Source organism: Symsagittifera roscoffensis, chromosome 2, assembly GCF_963678635.1.
Source record: "Symsagittifera roscoffensis chromosome 2, txSymRosc1.1, whole genome shotgun sequence".
NCBI lineage: Eukaryota > Metazoa > Xenacoelomorpha > Acoela > Convolutidae > Symsagittifera > Symsagittifera roscoffensis.
Window position 1 is genome coordinate 3,571,826 of NC_087063.1, and position 20,159 is coordinate 3,591,984.

At 38.7% G+C, this 20,159-nt stretch overlaps 2 protein-coding genes across 2 annotated transcripts in view; one reads left to right on the plus strand and one right to left on the minus strand.

The window, feature by feature from the left end:
• The window catches only part of LOC134838866 (ATP synthase subunit alpha, mitochondrial-like), a 494,565-nt gene that overhangs the window by 106,397 nt on the left and 368,009 nt on the right, over nt 1-20,159 (minus strand). The window lies entirely within an intron of this gene.
• The window catches only part of LOC134838984 (extracellular matrix organizing protein FRAS1-like), a 78,946-nt gene that overhangs the window by 7,757 nt on the left and 51,030 nt on the right, over nt 1-20,159 (plus strand). Inside the window, exons 3-6 of the mRNA XM_063854357.1 lie at nt 3,311-4,385; nt 4,722-5,359; nt 6,647-7,721; nt 8,058-9,701. Coding sequence (XP_063710427.1) covers nt 3,311-4,385; nt 4,722-5,359; nt 6,647-7,721; nt 8,058-9,701 — 4,432 coding nt within the window. The remainder of the gene's footprint in view (nt 1-3,310; nt 4,386-4,721; nt 5,360-6,646; nt 7,722-8,057; nt 9,702-20,159) is intronic.

A 20,159-nucleotide genomic window follows, 5' to 3' on the forward strand; every position in this document is an offset into this window, starting at 1 on the left:
GTAGTCCCTTTTTCGAAGTATGAATTTGGTTCAGCCAAGTGTTTGTATAAGTATGTAGAGCGTGCTGGAATGAACAGGGGTTCTTTCAAGTTAATTGAGACAATTTTTGAAACGTTAGGATATTCTTTATCGTTGTTCATCAACCCGTAGGATATTACACCTTCTTTTGATTTGAGCTCAACTGCTGGGATATCAAAGTAGAGAGCTTTTAAGAAGAGATGACAAAAGTCTACTCCTAATAGGTTAGCAGTCTTTTCTTCAGTTATCCACACTTTGTGGTTAGATGGATATTTTCCATCAGTGTCGAAACAAGATTGGATAGATGTATGGCCAAACATACGTATATCAGATCCATTATAAGTCTTTGCTTTAATTTTGGATCGGTAGATTGTCATTTTTTGACCTAATTTTTCCAATTCCTGATAAGTTGGGTAGTTTATGATACTACAAGTTGATCCTGGATCAATCATGAATTCAATTTCAAGTCCACTATTATTATTTTTGTCTCCGGTGGCAAAATGATATAAGCTAAGATATATCCTTGATTTAGGATTACTATCATCGCTCGGTTTCGGAGACTTTAATAGTTTAAAGGAAAGAAATCAGTGATCGCATCACAGTAATTGACTTCTTCCTCAACCCAGTGGGTAGTTTCAGACTGTATTTGATTCGATCTAAAATTTGGTGATTGAGATCGCGTTGAGTCTCGACTGTTATTGCTATTATAGCTTCCAGTGTTATATGGTCGACCTCTAGGATTACTATTGAATTGCCTATTTTCTTGGTCGTAGAACTGTTTAGCAACTTGTTCATTTTCTCTGAATTTGTTTTCTCTGGGATACCTATCATCATAGGTTTGGGGTCTTTTGTTATTGAAAGACGATTGTGCATTAGCCTTTTGGAAATTGTTTCCGTTGTAGTTATAATTATGGCGAATGCCATAGTTATTTTGGCTAGGATTTGAATTGTTAGTAGTTCTGTTTTGGTTATCCCAAAACCGGTTACTTGGGTTAGGGTTATTCTGGTTAGGGAAGTTATTCGGTCTTCGATTTCGTTTATAATCAGTTTCAAATGAAACTCTTCGTTCATTTTTTGTTGTGAGTTCTTTTCGCAACTTATTTACTTCGTCCTGAACTTGCTTTTTGGAACATCTAGATATAGAATGTCCATTCATTCTGCAATATTCGCAGAATCGTGTACTATTAGGTCTTCCCTTGATGTCAGGGTGACGTCGTTGAAATGAATTCTGATCATTGATTGCACTAACTTCTTGATTCTTGATCAATTTTGTTAGTTCTTTAATTTGAGTTTCTAATGAAGTCATTTTATCCGTTGTTGACTTATTAGCAGGATCAGTAGCAACAATGAATGTTAGATCCTTAGTGATTACATGATTTGTGAATTGATCCCAGTTGGCATTTGGATGCTCTATCATGTATTCATGAGCTTTTTGTTTAAGGGCTAGAGGTCTTAGTCCCTTAATTGAGAAATCAATATACTTTTGACTTCTTTGTCTGTTTTGTATAGTTCTCTCAGCATTTTGAGCAGCTTCAGTAGCATGAACGGCTTCATCAATACTTTCGGGCCATCCTCTATCTACAGAAGATTTAATTCTGTGGAAGTAATTTTTTATTAATTCGCCATCTTGGCGAGCTGCATTTTCAGCATCAATTCTATGTTTGAATTGATCTCGTCCGTCAGTGAATCTGTTTAGGAAGAGATCTTTGAGTTGTGCCCATGTGGTAGCATTGGTTACATTATCATTGAACCATTCAAGAGATGTATCAGTTAACAATGATCCGAATAGGGATCGTTGTCTGCTATCATAGCTGCGTCGTGCATCATTATCAGCAGGTGTTTGACCTAATGAGAAAAGAATTTTGTTTTCAACTGAATTCCAAAATGCTGTAGCATTTTGGTTCGGATCGTTTCCCGAAAATGTCATTAAAGACAAGTTGGGATGGGATATTGGGGTATCAGCCATTTTATATTTAGTTTAGAACTTAAAAAAGAAAGATAGAAAGGTTTATAAATTTGTTTAGAAAACTTAAATTTCCGATTTGGAAATTTATTACTTCTCTTTATTTGTAAGAGAAATTTCAACAATTCTCCAGTTTGAGAATTGGAATCTTTGCTGCTTATCTCTTTTTGAGACTTTAGCAATTTTTGCGAATTTTTAGAAGGTGTGCCTCACTGGTCGCACCAATTTATTACGCTAGCAATACTATAGACGTCGGACAAAACGCTTGCTAGGAATAAAGGGTCCTTTCTACTTTCTATCTTAGAAAGTAAATCTAAAATTCGCTGAGAAATATTTTATTAAAAAAAGAAGTTAGTATGAATTTACAGCAAGTTGCCTTTTGACTCAATATTTATTTTTTACGGTGAGATTAGAGATATTTTTTTTGAGATTGGTTGGGGTGGTAGAAGAGAGTGGTGTTGGTGTTAGAAGAGATATTGTTGGAATGAATTCCCGTAGTTTTGAGCTTCTATTTATACTCAGATTGGGAAATCACGCCACTTTTCGTATCAAATGAGAAGTTTCTTTTAACTTCGTATTCTTTATTCGTACATTCGTATTTTACGAGAAGAAGGTTTCGTATGCTCGTATTTTACGAGAGGAATCGTTAATATTCGTATTGAATGAGAATAGTCGTTTCAATTCTCAATGCTTAAAACGTTATACGAATTATTCCAATAGCATTTCCCTTCCTTTTGCAAGGGAATAAAAACATATTTCTTTTGGTGGTGGCGGCGGCGTCACATTTTGTGAACGCAATAAAATAATTCATGTTTCTGTTTCTATTTGAAATCAGAACAGATGTTAAAACGAAGAGCAATAATTCGATGTAGAAATAACTGACAGAAAACTTATGAAACAGTAAATCTATTCGGCGGTCAGTGATCGGTTCAGGCTTTTCAGCTCGAAGTGTGCCAAGAATTGCATTGCAAAATATTTGCTTCAAAATATACAAATTAAATTGAGGCGAACAATTTAATATTATTGGTTTTTGCCAGACAAAAAATATATCATTATACACTTCACATGGCGAGTGAGGGTATAATTATAAAAACAATTTTTTTTTAAAAATCAATTTTTTTTTCTTTTCTTTTTTCAAAAAACTTTTTCATAGACGTTAAAGGGCAGTCAAAATTTTCGGGGTTTGCCATGATACGATCAGCATTAATGCTTTTTAGACTAAATTACGTGTATGCTCAATTTCGGGCCTGTAACCGTCATTAACTTATATAGTAACCGTTTAGTTATGTTTTTCAATTGCACGGTTTAATCACTTGATTTTGCTTCCAGGCTACTTGGAGGTACTTTGAAGAGTTACGCAAAGCAATAGACAAAACAGACATTTACACAAAACAGGAGAAACAAGTCAAAAAGCGACATCTTCCGTCACGTGATCAAACCAAAACATCGCTCTACGCTTTCTCTCTTGTTAGAGAAAATTTCAACTTTCCAGAAAGTGATTTCGGCTATCGTCCCTATTACAACATAGACGCACCGATTTCCAGTTACGGCGCTATTTGGATTGCAACGGGTGATGAATACAGAGGCGGGACTCTTACTCTAGACGACTTCGAAAAAAGCCAACAAGCTGTTATTTACAAACCAAATAACTTTTCTCGCAACTCGATTGTGAAAGATATTTTTGAGTTCCGACTTGATATAACTCCAACCGAAGGTTTCGAAGCGCACCAGAAATACCAGGCGCTTCTAAACATGCAAATCGAAATTAATATTATCCCTATAGACGTGACTCCTCCGACTATTATAGCGCATACTGTCTATGTTCCAGAAGGTGGAAAAGTTGCAATAAGCGGCGACATTCTAGAAGCCGAAGACAATGATTCGTTTTTGTCCCAAATAATCTGTTATATTTCTAGGCAACCGTCATATGGCTACTTAGCTAATGTAGACGCAACTTCGCCGTACTATTACTTGCCAATTAGTAGTTTCTACTTTGATCAGGTTAAAATGGAAAAGTTGGCCTATGTTCAAAGCTTACACACGCATCGAGTGCAAAAAATCGAACCGGAAGCTGATTTTATGAAGTTTATTTGCTCGGACGGAAAAAATTACGCAATCCAGGAAACGTTGATGGAAATTACCATTGAACCGAGAAACGACGAGCATCCCAAGTTCCGATTGATTCAACCAATCACAGTACAAGAAGGAGCTTCCGTGGTTTTAGGTCGACCTTATTTTTCTCTTGAAGATGCTGACATGCCAAAAAAGAATTTGAACATAACTTTACTTCGAAAACCGAAATACGGAAAGATTATGTTGAGAAAAAGGATTTTTGAATCAGTTCAACAAGATCTCTACTACTCCGTCAATTATTTTGATTCTTCGAATCTAATCTTAAGCCCAGGTAAGGCTTAAGACTTAATATTTTTCCTATTAAAACTATGAATAAAACTTGTTGTTTGAAAGTTGTTGAGTCTAGACTCTAAATTTTAAATCACTTGCTGAAATTTGAAGTGCAGTTTTCAGAAAATTTACGAGAGAAAAAGCGACATAAAAAAGATCAATTTCCAAGCACAATCTCAATTTTAAAACTTTTTTGAAACGTGGAAAAGTAGCTCGTTTTTGGGCAAACAGGAATATTCAATCCCCAACATAATTGAAACACAGGGTAATTTTCGAAGTCCTCATTAAACTGGGAAATTATTAACAATCAGAGTTGATTTGTTTGAAATTATTTCAGAAGACGTCGCTTTCAAAACGGACACGATCGTTTACAAACACAGTGGATCAGAAAACTTCGAGGATTCTTTCACAATTCAAATAAACGACCAAAGTGACACAAACTTTTCTCGATCACCATATGCGGTTTACACAATTGTCCAACAATTAAACGTGACAATTAATCGCATAGATGACGAGGTTCCAATATTGGTTGTCTCGGAACCCCTGGTGGTAACTCCTGGACGTCAGAGGTGCCTGGACTCTTCGAATCTTCAAGTGACCGACTCGGATACCAACTTGGTAGATTTGCAGTACATTGTCCGAAGCACTGCAAAGTTCGGAGAGTTTTCTATCAAACTTTCAGAACAAGCTGAAAAAACTTTGGTTTACGGGGATGTTTTCAAACAAGATGATGTTGACAAAGTTCGGGTATGTTATGTCGCATCAATTGATGTCGCTGAAGATGTTGAATATCTAACTTTCGACGTCACAGATGGAACAAATATCCTCAGAAATCAAGAGTTTAATGTCCTGATTAAATCGTCGTTTGAAATTGGATTAAACATCACTGTTATTCTTGACAACAACGAAGGTGATGGAATTTATAAAATAAGCAGCAAGCTTTTCGAGACAACTGACATAACTTTAGATAGAAAGGTTTATAAATTTGTTTAGAAAACTTAAATTTCCGATTTGGAAATTTATTACTTCTCTTTATTTGTAAGAGAAATTTCAACAATTCTCCAGTTTGAGAATTGGAATCTTTGCTGCTTATCTCTTTTTGAGACTTTAGCAATTTTTGCGAATTTTTAGAAGGTGTGCCTCACTGGTCGCACCAATTTATTACGCTAGCAATACTATAGACGTCGGACAAAACGCTTGCTAGGAATAAAGGGTCCTTTCTACTTTCTATCTTAGAAAGTAAATCTAAAATTCGCTGAGAAATATTTTATTAAAAAAAGAAGTTAGTATGAATTTACAGCAAGTTGCCTTTTGACTCAATATTTATTTTTTACGGTGAGATTAGAGATATTTTTTTTTGAGATTGGTTGGGGTGGTAGAAGAGAGTGGTGTTGGTGTTAGAAGAGATATTGTTGGAATGAATTCCCGTAGTTTTGAGCTTCTATTTATACTCAGATTGGGAAATCACGCCACTTTTCGTATCAAATGAGAAGTTTCTTTTAACTTCGTATTCTTTATTCGTACATTCGTATTTTACGAGAAGAAGGTTTCGTATGCTCGTATTTTACGAGAGGAATCGTTAATATTCGTATTGAATGAGAATAGTCGTTTCAATTCTCAATGCTTAAAACGTTATACGAATTATTCCAATAGCATTTCCCTTCCTTTTGCAAAGGAATAAAAACATATTTCTTTTGGTGGTGGCGGCGGCGTCACATTTTGTGAACGCAATAAAATAATTCATGTTTCTGTTTCTATTTGAAATCAGAACAGATGTTAAAACGAAGAGCAATAATTCGATGTAGAAATAACTGACAGAAAACTTATGAAACAGTAAATCTATTCGGCGGTCAGTGATCGGTTCAGGCTTTTCAGCTCGAAGTGTGCCAAGAATTGCATTGCAAAATATTTGCTTCAAAATATACAAATTAAATTGAGGCGAACAATTTAATATTATTGGTTTTTGCCAGACAAAAAATATATCATTATACACTTCACATGGCGAGTGAGGGTATAATTATAAAAACAATTTTTTTTTTAAAATCAATTTTTTTTTCTTTTCTTTTTTCAAAAAACTTTTTCATAGACGTTAAAGGGCAGTCAAAATTTTCGGGGTTTGCCATGATACGATCAGCATTAATGCTTTTTAGACTAAATTACGTGTATGCTCAATTTCGGGCCTGTAACCGTCATTAACTTATATAGTAACCGTTTAGTTATGTTTTTCAATTGCACGGTTTAATCACTTGATTTTGCTTCCAGGCTACTTGGAGGTACTTTGAAGAGTTACGCAAAGCAATAGACAAAACAGACATTTACACAAAACAGGAGAAACAAGTCAAAAAGCGACATCTTCCGTCACGTGATCAAACCAAAACATCGCTCTACGCTTTCTCTCTTGTTAGAGAAAATTTCAACTTTCCAGAAAGTGATTTCGGCTATCGTCCCTATTACAACATAGACGCACCGATTTCCAGTTACGGCGCTATTTGGATTGCAACGGGTGATGAATACAGAGGCGGGACTCTTACTCTAGACGACTTCGAAAAAAGCCAACAAGCTGTTATTTACAAACCAAATAACTTTTCTCGCAACTCGATTGTGAAAGATATTTTTGAGTTCCGACTTGATATAACTCCAACCGAAGGTTTCGAAGCGCACCAGAAATACCAGGCGCTTCTAAACATGCAAATCGAAATTAATATTATCCCTATAGACGTGACTCCTCCGACTATTATAGCGCATACTGTCTATGTTCCAGAAGGTGGAAAAGTTGCAATAAGCGGCGACATTCTAGAAGCCGAAGACAATGATTCGTTTTTGTCCCAAATAATCTGTTATATTTCTAGGCAACCGTCATATGGCTACTTAGCTAATGTAGACGCAACTTCGCCGTACTATTACTTGCCAATTAGTAGTTTCTACTTTGATCAGGTTAAAATGGAAAAGTTGGCCTATGTTCAAAGCTTACACACGCATCGAGTGCAAAAAATCGAACCGGAAGCTGATTTTATGAAGTTTATTTGCTCGGACGGAAAAAATTACGCAATCCAGGAAACGTTGATGGAAATTACCATTGAACCGAGAAACGACGAGCATCCCAAGTTCCGATTGATTCAACCAATCACAGTACAAGAAGGAGCTTCCGTGGTTTTAGGTCGACCTTATTTTTCTCTTGAAGATGCTGACATGCCAAAAAAGAATTTGAACATAACTTTACTTCGAAAACCGAAATACGGAAAGATTATGTTGAGAAAAAGGATTTTTGAATCAGTTCAACAAGATCTCTACTACTCCGTCAATTATTTTGATTCTTCGAATCTAATCTTAAGCCCAGGTAAGGCTTAAGACTTAATATTTTTCCTATTAAAACTATGAATAAAACTTGTTGTTTGAAAGTTGTTGAGTCTAGACTCTAAATTTTAAATCACTTGCTGAAATTTGAAGTGCAGTTTTCAGAAAATTTACGAGAGAAAAAGCGACATAAAAAAGATCAATTTCCAAGCACAATCTCAATTTTAAAACTTTTTTGAAACGTGAAAAAGTAGCTCGTTTTTGGGCAAACAGGAATATTCAATCCCCAACATAATTGAAACACAGGGTAATTTTCGAAGTCCTCATTAAACTGGGAAATTATTAACAATCAGAGTTGATTTGTTTGAAATTATTTCAGAAGACGTCGCTTTCAAAACGGACACGATCGTTTACAAACACAGTGGATCAGAAAACTTCGAGGATTCTTTCACAATTCAAATAAACGACCAAAGTGACACAAACTTTTCTCGATCACCATATGCGGTTTACACAATTGTCCAACAATTAAACGTGACAATTAATCGCATAGATGACGAGGTTCCAATATTGGTTGTCTCGGAACCCCTGGTGGTAACTCCTGGACGTCAGAGGTGCCTGGACTCTTCGAATCTTCAAGTGACCGACTCGGATACCAACTTGGTAGATTTGCAGTACATTGTCCGAAGCACTGCAAAGTTCGGAGAGTTTTCTATCAAACTTTCAGAACAAGCTGAAAAAACTTTGGTTTACGGGGATGTTTTCAAACAAGATGATGTTGACAAAGTTCGGGTATGTTATGTCGCATCAATTGATGTCGCTGAAGATGTTGAATATCTAACTTTCGACGTCACAGATGGAACAAATATCCTCAGAAATCAAGAGTTTAATGTCCTGATTAAATCGTCGTTTGAAATTGGATTAAACATCACTGTTATTCTTGACAACAACGAAGGTGATGGAATTTATAAAATGAGCAGCAAGCTTTTCGAGACAACTGACATAACTTTAGACAGAAGAACCTTATGGTTTAGACTCAGCAAGGATCCACAACACGGTGACGTCAAGATCTTGCGTAATAAGATCTTCAAGCCAGTTCAGGAATTTTCCGCGATCAACTTGAAGGACAATGTCGTCATATATTATCATGACATTACGTTCGAGGAAACTATGGACGCGTTTCAAATTGAATTGTACCAAAAAGATCCTTACAGAGAATCAATAGTTGATACTCCAGATGCAGATGAGCTTCTCAAGGTTCTGCGAACGTTCAACATTGCTGTTATAGATCCGGAGAAAAACCCTATTTTAGTTTCAATTCGACCCATGTCAGTTTTTGAAAACAACTCAAAAATAGTTTCAAACGAAGACATCTCAATTAAACAAGGAGGCCAATTGATACCTGAAATTGAGCTCTACGTCACGCAAAATCCGAGTTACGGCGAATTACGAAGTCGGTCTAGTAATAAACAAGTTTTCAAATTTTCAGCTGGAGATCTGACAAAAGGCGACATTTATTATATGCATTCGGGTCGCGACGTATCGCGGCGGAAGTTTGACGGAATCGGGTTGACGTTGTCGGATCCGAGACGACCGAGCCAAGACTGCTGGTACTACATGCTTCCGGATAGTACCTATCCTACAAAAGACAAACTACAAATCCCAATCGAACTCATACCTATTGATAATAGGGCGCCGAAGATATATGTCAACACTATTAGCTCGGATTTGATAGCCCGTGCCGACGATACGAACAAACCGACATCCAGAACTGGGTTCGGGCATTTTTCGGTCATACCAATTAGTCGAATTAATCTTCGTGCTTATGATGAAGACTCCAAATCTTCAGATGTTTTCTTCGTCATTCAGAACTCAACGAGGGGTTTCATTTGCTCGAAAAAATTTCCAAGTGTGAACTTGTATAATTTCACACAAGAGCAGTTGGATGACGATATCATTGGATTCTGCTTGCCTCACGGGAGTTTCGCGACTGATGGTTACTTCACATTCAGACTGCAAGATTCAAGTGAGTTTTTTCCCCATGAAATTGATTTTTCCGTATTTTTTTCCCGTATTTCAGAAATCGAAAATAAGTGAATGGTGAAAAAGAGCGCTTTATGAAAACTAGCAAAAGTGTGGGTACAGTTTTTGAAACAAGTTGAATTGACAATTGTTTTTTTTTCGCTTAAAAGATTGTTTTCGTCTAAAGTGTTTCGAATGCTGTTATAATGTTTTAAAGCCTCATGTTACAATGATTGAAATGCTAAGTTTGATTTTTTTATGCGTGCATGCGTGCATGGTTACGATTGTGTGTGTGTATGTGTGCAAGTATGTGTGTGTACTGTCATATATAGTATCTAATCATATATTACGTGTTGGCGCCATTGGTTAGCTATGTGTCTGGTGCGGCTACTAATTAATTAATACCTGTCAACCTTAAGTTTAGTCTGCGATGTTTGGATTCACTGTTGTTAACCGTTAAAGAATAAACGAGTCAATCTTAGTTCAGTGAATTAAAGATATTGAATCTGCATTTTTCACATGGCGCAGCAAGCAGGACAAAGCGCGGGATCAGGAAAAAATCCACTGGGAATTACGGCATTTTGGCCGAGTAAATGTACGGAAGCACCAATGTTGTGGGAGCATTGGATTACACGATTCACCTGGGGTGTAATAGCAAAACATTCATTCAATCCGACCGCATTTTATTTTGCTAATACGCTCACTGAGGCGCAAATTACCGGTCTGCCAGAGGAGGTGAATGGGAAAAATCGAGTGGAAGCAGAGCAGACACTAATTTCTAACCTCTATTTGTGTTTGGGGGAACGTGGACAGGACGAATTACATAACCGGAAGCCCCATCTGGACCTGGCGACTACCCGATATCCACGGGTTTTGGATGAATTTGAGAGTGTTTTCCGCAAGGAAAGAAACGAAACATTCGAGACGTACCAGCTACTATCTCGGAAACAACGTGACGGGGAAACGCTAGAAGAATTTCACTCCGTTTTGAGTGGACTAGCCGCTAGATGCTCATTGGGAACATTGGAACGACGGGTGTTACGTGATGTATTCATAGTAAATATGTCAAACAAGGAAGCCCAAACGGAGATATGCCGTTCAACTAAGACACCAGATGAGGTCTACCGGATTGCTTTGTCATATGAACGGGGGGACAAATACGCAAAGTCGTATAAAGTATCCGGTGGGGGACTTACTGCGGCACCAGCGGGTTCACTACAAATTAAAGCGGAGCCTATAAGCGCAATTAGAGGAGGGTACCGTCGTCCATTCCAAAGAGGCGGACGTGGATTTGGCAGGGGCGGCACAAGGGGCCGCGGAGGAGCAGCAGATCGCAAGTGCTACAATTGCGACCAGAGTGGTTTTACCCCGGACCACATTCCAAAGTGCCCAGCAAGAAATGTAACCTGCAATTTTTGCAAGAAAATGGGACACTATGAGCGAACTTGTAGAGGACGTCGATCGGCGAATAGGGGTCGCGTAGGCATGATAAATGAGGATGACATCAATGGCGGGACTACCCAAGATTATCCGGAGGAGAGTGCATCCAATTACGGAAGTTCTGTCGGATGGGTGACTGATTCAAAGACACCGGCACATGGATGGGATTCGGATAGTTCGACGGAGTATGTGGTTATGTCAATTCGGCGGAAGGAGGAAACGGAATTAAAAGTCGCGGGGGCCAAACTAGCTTTAAGAATCAACGGCAAAGCAACTCAGGCCTGGATTGACAGTGGTTCGCCAATATCCATCTTCACTATTGGGGAACTAAAACGTACCCTGGGGACAGTCAACGTACAATTGAAACCGCTGAATCCACAAGACGACCAATTCCGCGATTACGGAAACAATCCGTTAAAATTTCTGGGCAAGATGCAAGTCACGCTTCATTCCAATGGATGGACTTGTTCGTCGGATATAAACGTCATCGGAGGGTGCCGACCGTCTGTTATTGGCAGGGATTTAATGCCCTCACTAGGACTGATGCTGGTACAAGCACCATCGACAGAAGGGGTGAAAAGCATACATACCACGGAAGGAACTGTGGCGATGGACAATGACCTGGATGAGTGGCAGACACATTTTTGTAAGCAATTTCAACATCTTTTTCACAGGGTAGGGCGCATTCGAAATTATAAGGTGCAGGCAGATTTCTTCAAAAACCTAACTCCAATTCAACAAAAAGGTAGGCGAGTACCTATAACATTACAGGAAAAAGTCGATAAGGAGATTGAAAAACTGTTGGGACAGGGTCATATCCAAAAGTTGGAAGAATGTTCAGACAAATATTTTGTTTCACCTATTGTCATCACCGTGAAAAAGGACGGTTCTGTTAAACTTGCACTGGAATCTAGAGAACTAAACAAACAAGTGCATAAGAATAAATACCAAATGCCCAATATTGAAGAACTAATGGACATCGTAGGGCAAACTATCAGCGAACGCAAACAGGGGGATGTTTTTTTTACAACGATGGACCTCACGTACGCATACGGTCAACTTCCTTTAAATGAAAACACTAGTAAACATTGCAATTTTTCATTGGTGGGAGGCCGTTCTACCGGTACATATCGATTCAAAACAGGATTCTACGGATTGACAACCATGCCGGCGGAATTTCAACGGGTCATGGATGCCATTCTGGCTGAATTTCCGTGCGCGCATGCTTTCATTGATGATATATTAGTAATTTCGAAAGGTACCAAGATCGAACATATCGCTTTAGTGGAGAAGATTTTAATGAAACTCGATAAAGAAAATATGGCTTTGAAGCTAGAAAAATGTCAATTTGCGAAAAATACTTGCGAGTGGTTAGGCCACCGGATTACGAAATCAGGGATTACACCAATGGTGCGGAAAACAGATCCAATTGACAAATTAACCGCCCCGAAAACGCTCTCTCAGTTGAAATCGTTCATGGGGTCAATCCATAGTCTTCACAAATACTTACCGGCGTTAGCGGAAACTTCGGCGCCTCTACGTCCACTTCTAAGTAAGAAGAACGAATTCCTCTGGACAATTGACTGCCAAACAGCGTTCGAATCGATTAAGAAACAAGTCGCGAACATTGTCGAACTTAAGCATTTCGACGTACATAAGGATATACGTATCGTGTGCGACGCAAGCCATAACGGTTTGGGGGCGGTACTCGAACAACTAGGCACCGAGGGTTGGCGACCAATATCATTTGCGTCCCGGTTTTTAAATGCGGCCGAAAAGAAATATTCGACGAATGAGCTAGAAATGCTGGCCGTAGTTTGGGGCTCCGAATACTTCAGAAATTATATTTTCGGGCGGAAATTTACTGTGGTGACAGATCATAAGGCTTTGCTATCTTTATTGAATGGGAACAATAAGAGAAACAAGACTATGTTCAGTCGATTAACTCGCTGGATTGATAGAATTATCCCCTTTGATTTTGTCATTGAACACATGCCTGGGGCTAAAATTGGCCTGGCGGATTACCTTTCAAGGCATCCGGTGGGGGAAGCCACGAAAGTTAGTCTTTATGATAACACTTTCACAGTGGCAAAATTGAAATCAATTACCAATTCACTCGGATATATTGATACCAATAAAGGGATCATCAAAGCATCAAAGGAATCAATTGTTTCAGCTAAAGATATTCAAGTTGGAAACGATAAAGTTAACATTCCACCGGAAGAGGGCGTCAAAACGCGTGACCATCGGTTGACCAATCAGAAGCCACTAAAACGAATAGCTGAGTGTAATGACCGGGAAAGCGCAAAAGTAGTAAAGTCAATCACCGAATGTAAACTACGTGAGTCTGATATTAATTCCACAGTAAACAGTAGTCCTCTATTTAACAAAACAAGTTATCGATCTAACAAAATACACATATCTACAATGACATCACTTAATTTGAAGAAATTAAATAAATTACTGTTGAAACATCCAGAAATAACGAGCGGCAGTAGCAGCGAGGTGGAGATTGTGGATGCACGATTGGAGGCAGAGACGCATCACACCAGGGACATTCGATGCAACACAGTCATCTCCATTCCTTCGGCATTCGGAGGTGAAATTTTTCCGGCGGCATACCCAGCAGGAGGGAACGTCATCATGTCAGTAATCCCCCGGGACTGCAAGATAGTCCGCAAAAGCAGTGCACTGCCGGAGCTATTCAACCTGAAGCTCGTGGAAGCGAACTATAAAGGGGACCCCCAGATGCGCGCAATAAAAGAACTGGTGGAGAGTAAGGACCCGGATTTGGAAAAGAAGGTCAGAGCAATGGGTGCCTACCTCGGACAGCACACACATGATTTCCACGTGCGGGAAAATTGTCTGTGGATGGACGAACGACTCGTCATCCCCATACCACTCAGGAAGGCTGTGGTTAATCGGATACATGCGTTTCACCATGGGCGCTCGAGTATGTTCGACGCTGCGAGGGATGTCTGGTTTCCCTATCTCCACCGGAGTTTAGTCGCAGCTGCGGATGGATGCAAGGAATGCACCGATGCAGGTAAAAGCCTTAAACCATTATGCGCCAAAGGTGATGTTGGGAAGATCTATGAACCACGCGAGCCGAACGAATGCCTACAGCTTGATTTTTGGGGTCCAATTAGATACTTAAATGAATCAAGTAAATATGTCTTGGTAGCGGTTGACCGATTCTCACGTTGGCCCTCTGCAATGATCTGCGGAAATAATAAAAGCGACAAGGTTCTTAAGTTCATTAAACAATACATATCTCAACATGGTGTCCCTAGGAAAATTTTTATGGATCAAGGTACAAGTTTCACATCGAACGCAGTTAAATCATTTTGCAATTCCGAAGGAATTGAAATAATTTATTCACCCGTGAATGATCATCGCGCCACCGGGTGTGTCGAACGTACCATTGGCAGTCTGAAAAACTTTGTCTTAACTTACGCTAAAGAAAAAGATAGTGGAAACTTAGAATCAATGATAGAACGAGCCTTGAGTGCTCTAAGATTTGCCCCAAATGCTACTCTCAAGATATCGCCGTTTGAGGCTCATCACGGCAGAGAAGCCAATACGGTACTGCGAAATCTTACGAAAAAGTCAACCCTGCAAAACCTAAACTGGGCCAGAGTGTTGAAACAAAAATCTGCCTATTTAGATTCTACTGACCCCAGAGCTCCGAGGAACATCCAACCCATGGCAACGGATTGGGAAGAACGATCCGACGTGGAGTTTGATGTCGATCATATGAATCACCCTAGGCGACTGACGCAAAATCAACTAGTTTCGGCGGCGGATGGAACACCAATGGCTGACGGGGACGGGAAACAGGCTTGTGGGGGAAAGTCTAAACAGCCAAGTAAACGGACCGAACTGTTGTTCCAACGACTCAAGGATAGCAATAAAAGGTATAGACCCATAAACCAAAAAGTAATTCGCGAATCTAAGCACACTATAACTCTAGCAAATGGCTCTGTACTTAGGAAAAGTGGGGTTGCCGAGAAAGTCATCAAATCGAACGCGCCAACTACCGCGAGTAAGCTAACACTACCACTCCCAGCTATGAGTGCATTGCAACGTCGGGCGGAACTAAAGCGAGCAGCAAACGAACAGGCGGCGGGGACGAGCACACAGAGTAAAGCAAGCGCACAGAGTACGGCTGATAACAGAGTGCGAGAACTTTCACCAGCGGAGGAGGACGATTCGGACTCGGAGTACGAGCCAATAACAATTTCCAAACACGTAGGGAACTCAACAATAGCACCAGGGCGAGATGTGGAAGGAAATGAACCAAAAATGAATAACGATGTAGAAGACGGAATTGGAAGACCAAACTTATCCGAAGGAAGCGGAGCTGGAAAATCCCAGGGGGTGGACACGGAGGTCCAGACTATGAGCAACGAGCAAGGGGGGAGTGCCCCAAATTTGAGTAACGAAGGACGAGGGGGGAAACATTCTAAAAAGAAAGGGGAACGAGTACGACGCTTACGTCTCGTATCATACTCTAGTCAAGAATCAGAAGATGGAACAGGATCACGGAAAAGTACCAGGAAGCGGACGGCGGTATCTAAATTCGGCGGGGTTATGATAGATAGTATATTGAAAGCGAGAACATCCAAAGGAGAGGAAGACAGAGAGCGGGACACTAATTGAGCAGGAAGGCACATTTGAAAGAGGGAGTGAAAAAGGAAAACTCAAGAAACTTGTTAAACTAAAATTCATGCCCAGGGAGAGGGTGGACTATCGCTGGTCTAAAACTCAAACATTTCCGTTGGATAATTTTAAAACAGTTGTTTGAAAATTGATTGTTGAGGGAATGTCATATATAGTATCTAATCATATATTACGTGTTGGCGCCATTGGTTAGCTATGTGTCTGGTGCGGCTACTAATTAATTAATACCTGTCAACCTTAAGTTTAGTCTGCGATGTTTGGATTCACTGTTGTTAACCGTTAAAGAATAAACGAGTCAATCTTAGTTCAGTGAATTAAAGATATTGAATCTGCATTTTTCACAGTACGTGCGTGTGTATGTGTGTGTATGTGTGTGTACTTTCTTCGGAGATATGCCAATTTTCAAAGAAAAAATAGGTCCCTACAGTACCTACTCTACAACAGAAAACAGACGAACTAAAAAATCCAATCGAATTTCAAATGAACATTCCTTCAGGTTTTTGCTGAAATTGGCAAATTTTCTTTTACAAATTGAAGAACAAAATCCAGATTTAAATTGCAAGAAGTTTGCCTTTTGCAGCTTTTGTCCTAAGGAGAAGTTTTTTAATGCTTGGTGGCTTTCGACTGTAATTACCTTCCAAAGTTTGTTATAAGAAAAGCTCAAATAGGCAAACTTCTACCAATTTAAGCTTAGAAAAAAAAGCAACAACTTTGTTCGTCAATTTGCAAAAGATTTCTGGCAAAACCCACTGTAAATAGAAACTCACTTCGTTCACTAGAATCAAATGTTACCTGCCTGCATAACAAAACTTAAAACTTGGTATTTACGTTCTGGATTTCCGAACGTTGGTTTTCAAAAGGGCTCAGATGCAATCATAAAATGTGTAAATCATGGAAGATTTCTGAAATTGTTGTCTTAATTTCATTATCTCTTGTCAATTACCTCCTAGCTATGTTTTGGATGTTTCTAAGGGCACAACAGCAAATCTCCATAATGAACCGAACATCTAATTGAAGTTAGAAACGGTTTAAGGTTTTTAAAATATCGAGCAAAAATGCTTGAAAGATCCTTCCACTCCTAGTTAAATGATGAATTATCCATGTTTCGAACGGACAAATCCATCTTTAAAAATTTTGGAGCCGATCCTCCAAAAATATTTTGGTCACAGTCAGGGGAGGATCTAGGATTTTTTTGAGGGGGGGATTTTTAAAAAAAAAATTGAAAAATTTGTCGACTTTTTTAAGTCGACCAAATTGAGTTATCGAGCGATCCCAGAACACTACAAAGACTTTATTTGGGCCGCAGGCTAATTTTTCGGGCCGCAGGCAATTTCTTGAAAAAAAAACAGGTAAAAAGCAAGTTTTTGAAAAAACTGGTCAAAAACAGCCGTCAGGTCAAAAAGCCATCAGGCCGCAATTGGCAGGAAAAGAGAAAAGGATCCATTTACTATTTTGACCCCTACAGATGCAATAGTAACAAAACAAATGTAATTTCCCTCTTTTTGGAACCATTTACCAAATAGAATAGGGTAAGTTTGGCGTGAAAACTGGCTCCACTGATTTTACCATCTGTATCTGACAGAATCAAATAAATCAGTCAGACTGCCATTTTCACCACACTTGGCTGACAATCGAGACTAAAAAACCGAAATGTCAAGTTGGTCTTGCATAAATTCACAAATTAAAATGACCCTCCACCAAAGTACGTTTTGAAATCATTCCTGAAAATATGGATGTTAACAAAGCAATTTTTCCGTTTTTAAAAATTATTCGAATAAATGATTCTTATACCGTAGCGGATTTAAGGGGGGGGGGGGGGGTGGACGCTTTACCGTCAGGGGTTCGACCCCCGGTTTGCTGAAAAGTCTTCCTTTGGTACTATTTTAAGTCCTAAGCCCTATACCACTTTTGGCTGATTGACCCTAAATTTTTCCTAGAGGTCCGGTTGGCGCAAATATATACTATTTTTGACGGGGCGAGGGGGGATTGCCAAAAAAAACACGATTTTTTGGTCAAAACTGTCCAAACAAGGACTAAAACGCCCCTTTTTGGGCTGTTTTTCAAAACCTCTTCAGTGGCGCAAAAAATATGGCCGAAACAGGGTCTTTTTAGTGATTTGGGAGAAAGTCAATTTAATTCAAAGTCAATTTGATCTCGGAAAGTCAATTTGATCCAACCTAAAAAAAAAGTCGTCAAAATTTTCGATTTTTTTTTTGAAAATCCCCCCATCTCAAGAAAATGCTAGATCCCCCCCCCCCCTGATTCTACATATAACCTTGTCTATTGATTTATGATCAACTTTGATAGAAATTTTTTCTCCATTATAAAAAATGTTTCCTTTTTTCAAATTGCCGAAAGCTTCAATTTTTGAAGATGGATATGTAGATTACAGTAGTATGTTTGACGCTTATCAAATTAGCGTCTAATCACGCAGCGGCTAATTCCCTGAAGTGCTGGCATCATAGCATTATTCTCAATTTACACCACAACTGAGCTGTCTTGTCCAATCTAAATGTATTCACTCTAATGTCTCTAAAGTAAATGCGTCCTTCATTTTAAATTGAGGTTGCCGGGTTTATTGCACCCGCGGGGGGCGCCAGAGGAGCCCGCTTTTATCTGTACTGAACGTCAACCGAAGGGCTAATGGCAACCGTGGCCTACCGGGGCCACTAAACATGTCAGCTACCTTATCCTAAGTCTCACAGAGCCTAAAAACAAAAATGTGGTAAAATTACTAATATTTTGATTGATTTTTCATTTTATTCCGAGGCAAAGTAAAACGAACATACGTCTGTTTTTGAGTCCATTCATTAACTTTTTGCCGGGATTTTTTTCGAAGAGGCGTGACACTCGAAAGGTTCGAAAGGTCGCTTTTAAGATGGGTTTGGAAATTTAGAGAAAATGGGTGTGGCATTTGCTATGGTACCAATTAGTTTAGACTTATCAGGCGTTTATTCTAACTTAAATTATATATTTTTTAATAAAATCGAGGGCAGATAACTGCAGACAAGCGGCCATAAACATCCATGTTGCTGAAAAGATTAATGAAACCTACCTTTGATTATAATGAAAAGGTGAACTTAAAACGCTCGATGGTTTGGCTCAAATAATTCGACAAGATGGTCTTTCGGTACTGTGACGTGCTGGTTTTCAATGCAGTTTTCTGCCCACTGAACTATTTCAACGGGTGAATAAATCCCATGTCTAGAATGTGCCAAAACAATTGTACGTCATTCACTCAAGCTTGCTGGCATGTCACACGGTGTACTGGTTTAATTACCAGAGTGCCTTTTAAACTTTTAACGACCGAACATTTCAGGCTATTTATGAAGGGATGTTTTGTTTACATAGTTTTGATTTCGTGGAATTTTTACGAGGTCTTCCTCTGAAGCATTTTTATGACTCTCAAATCATAAATTTCGAATGAATTGTTCAGAAAATAAACACCAACAGCTCAAATTACAAACTTTGAAATTAAACGTTTTATATTTTATTTATAGGTTGCAAGTTGAAGCTGCACTAATCACTTGTCAAAGTCTGAAGTTTATAAATTTTTAGTGTACTTATCATGGATCTTAAACCAAATGAACCTCAAGCCTCTTGCGCAAAATTTTGATGAATGTATGGATCAAAGCATTTTTTTCCGGATAGTCTGACTATCGTCAGAATTGCACAAAAAAGTTGGAAAGTTAGACTACTAAGCTCGATTTCTCAACTTTCTTAGCTTCTAAGCTTACTTAGCTTTGAAAGAATTTTCACTAACGGTAAAAACATCAAACATTATAGCATTTTAAAAACGGAACAGATTGGGTTCCAACCTGAAAAACTTTGTGTTCCTGTTTTCATTTGTTTCACTAAGTTCCTGAAAAAAAGTTTTGATTACAAAATTTTAAAAAATGATTTTTTGAAGCTTGTTTTGTAAAAATTGACTCAATTGATCCTAAATTTCTTTTAAAGAACTTGGAACCAGATCTAAACTAGTATTTATCATTGGTTATTGTTATGATATTTTATCTTTATAAAATATTAAGTACTAACCAATCACACTCCATAAAACTAACAACCTATTCATTTGTAAAGTGTTGAAACTAGTTGTAGTTTCAACACCAGAACAAATTGAATTAAACTTAGAATACAGTTGTTCTCATTCTGGAACTAACTCGCGTAAACCGGTGTACACTAGATCTATTGAGACTAGGAGATATAAGAGTAAGATTAAGATCGGTATTAGACTAAGAAGTTGCACGAATCTATCCGGCCGAAAATAAGATAGCGTGACGAGCAGACGGTGTAACTTATGTGAAATTACTCTATGAGTACAGTACAAGTACATAACTCA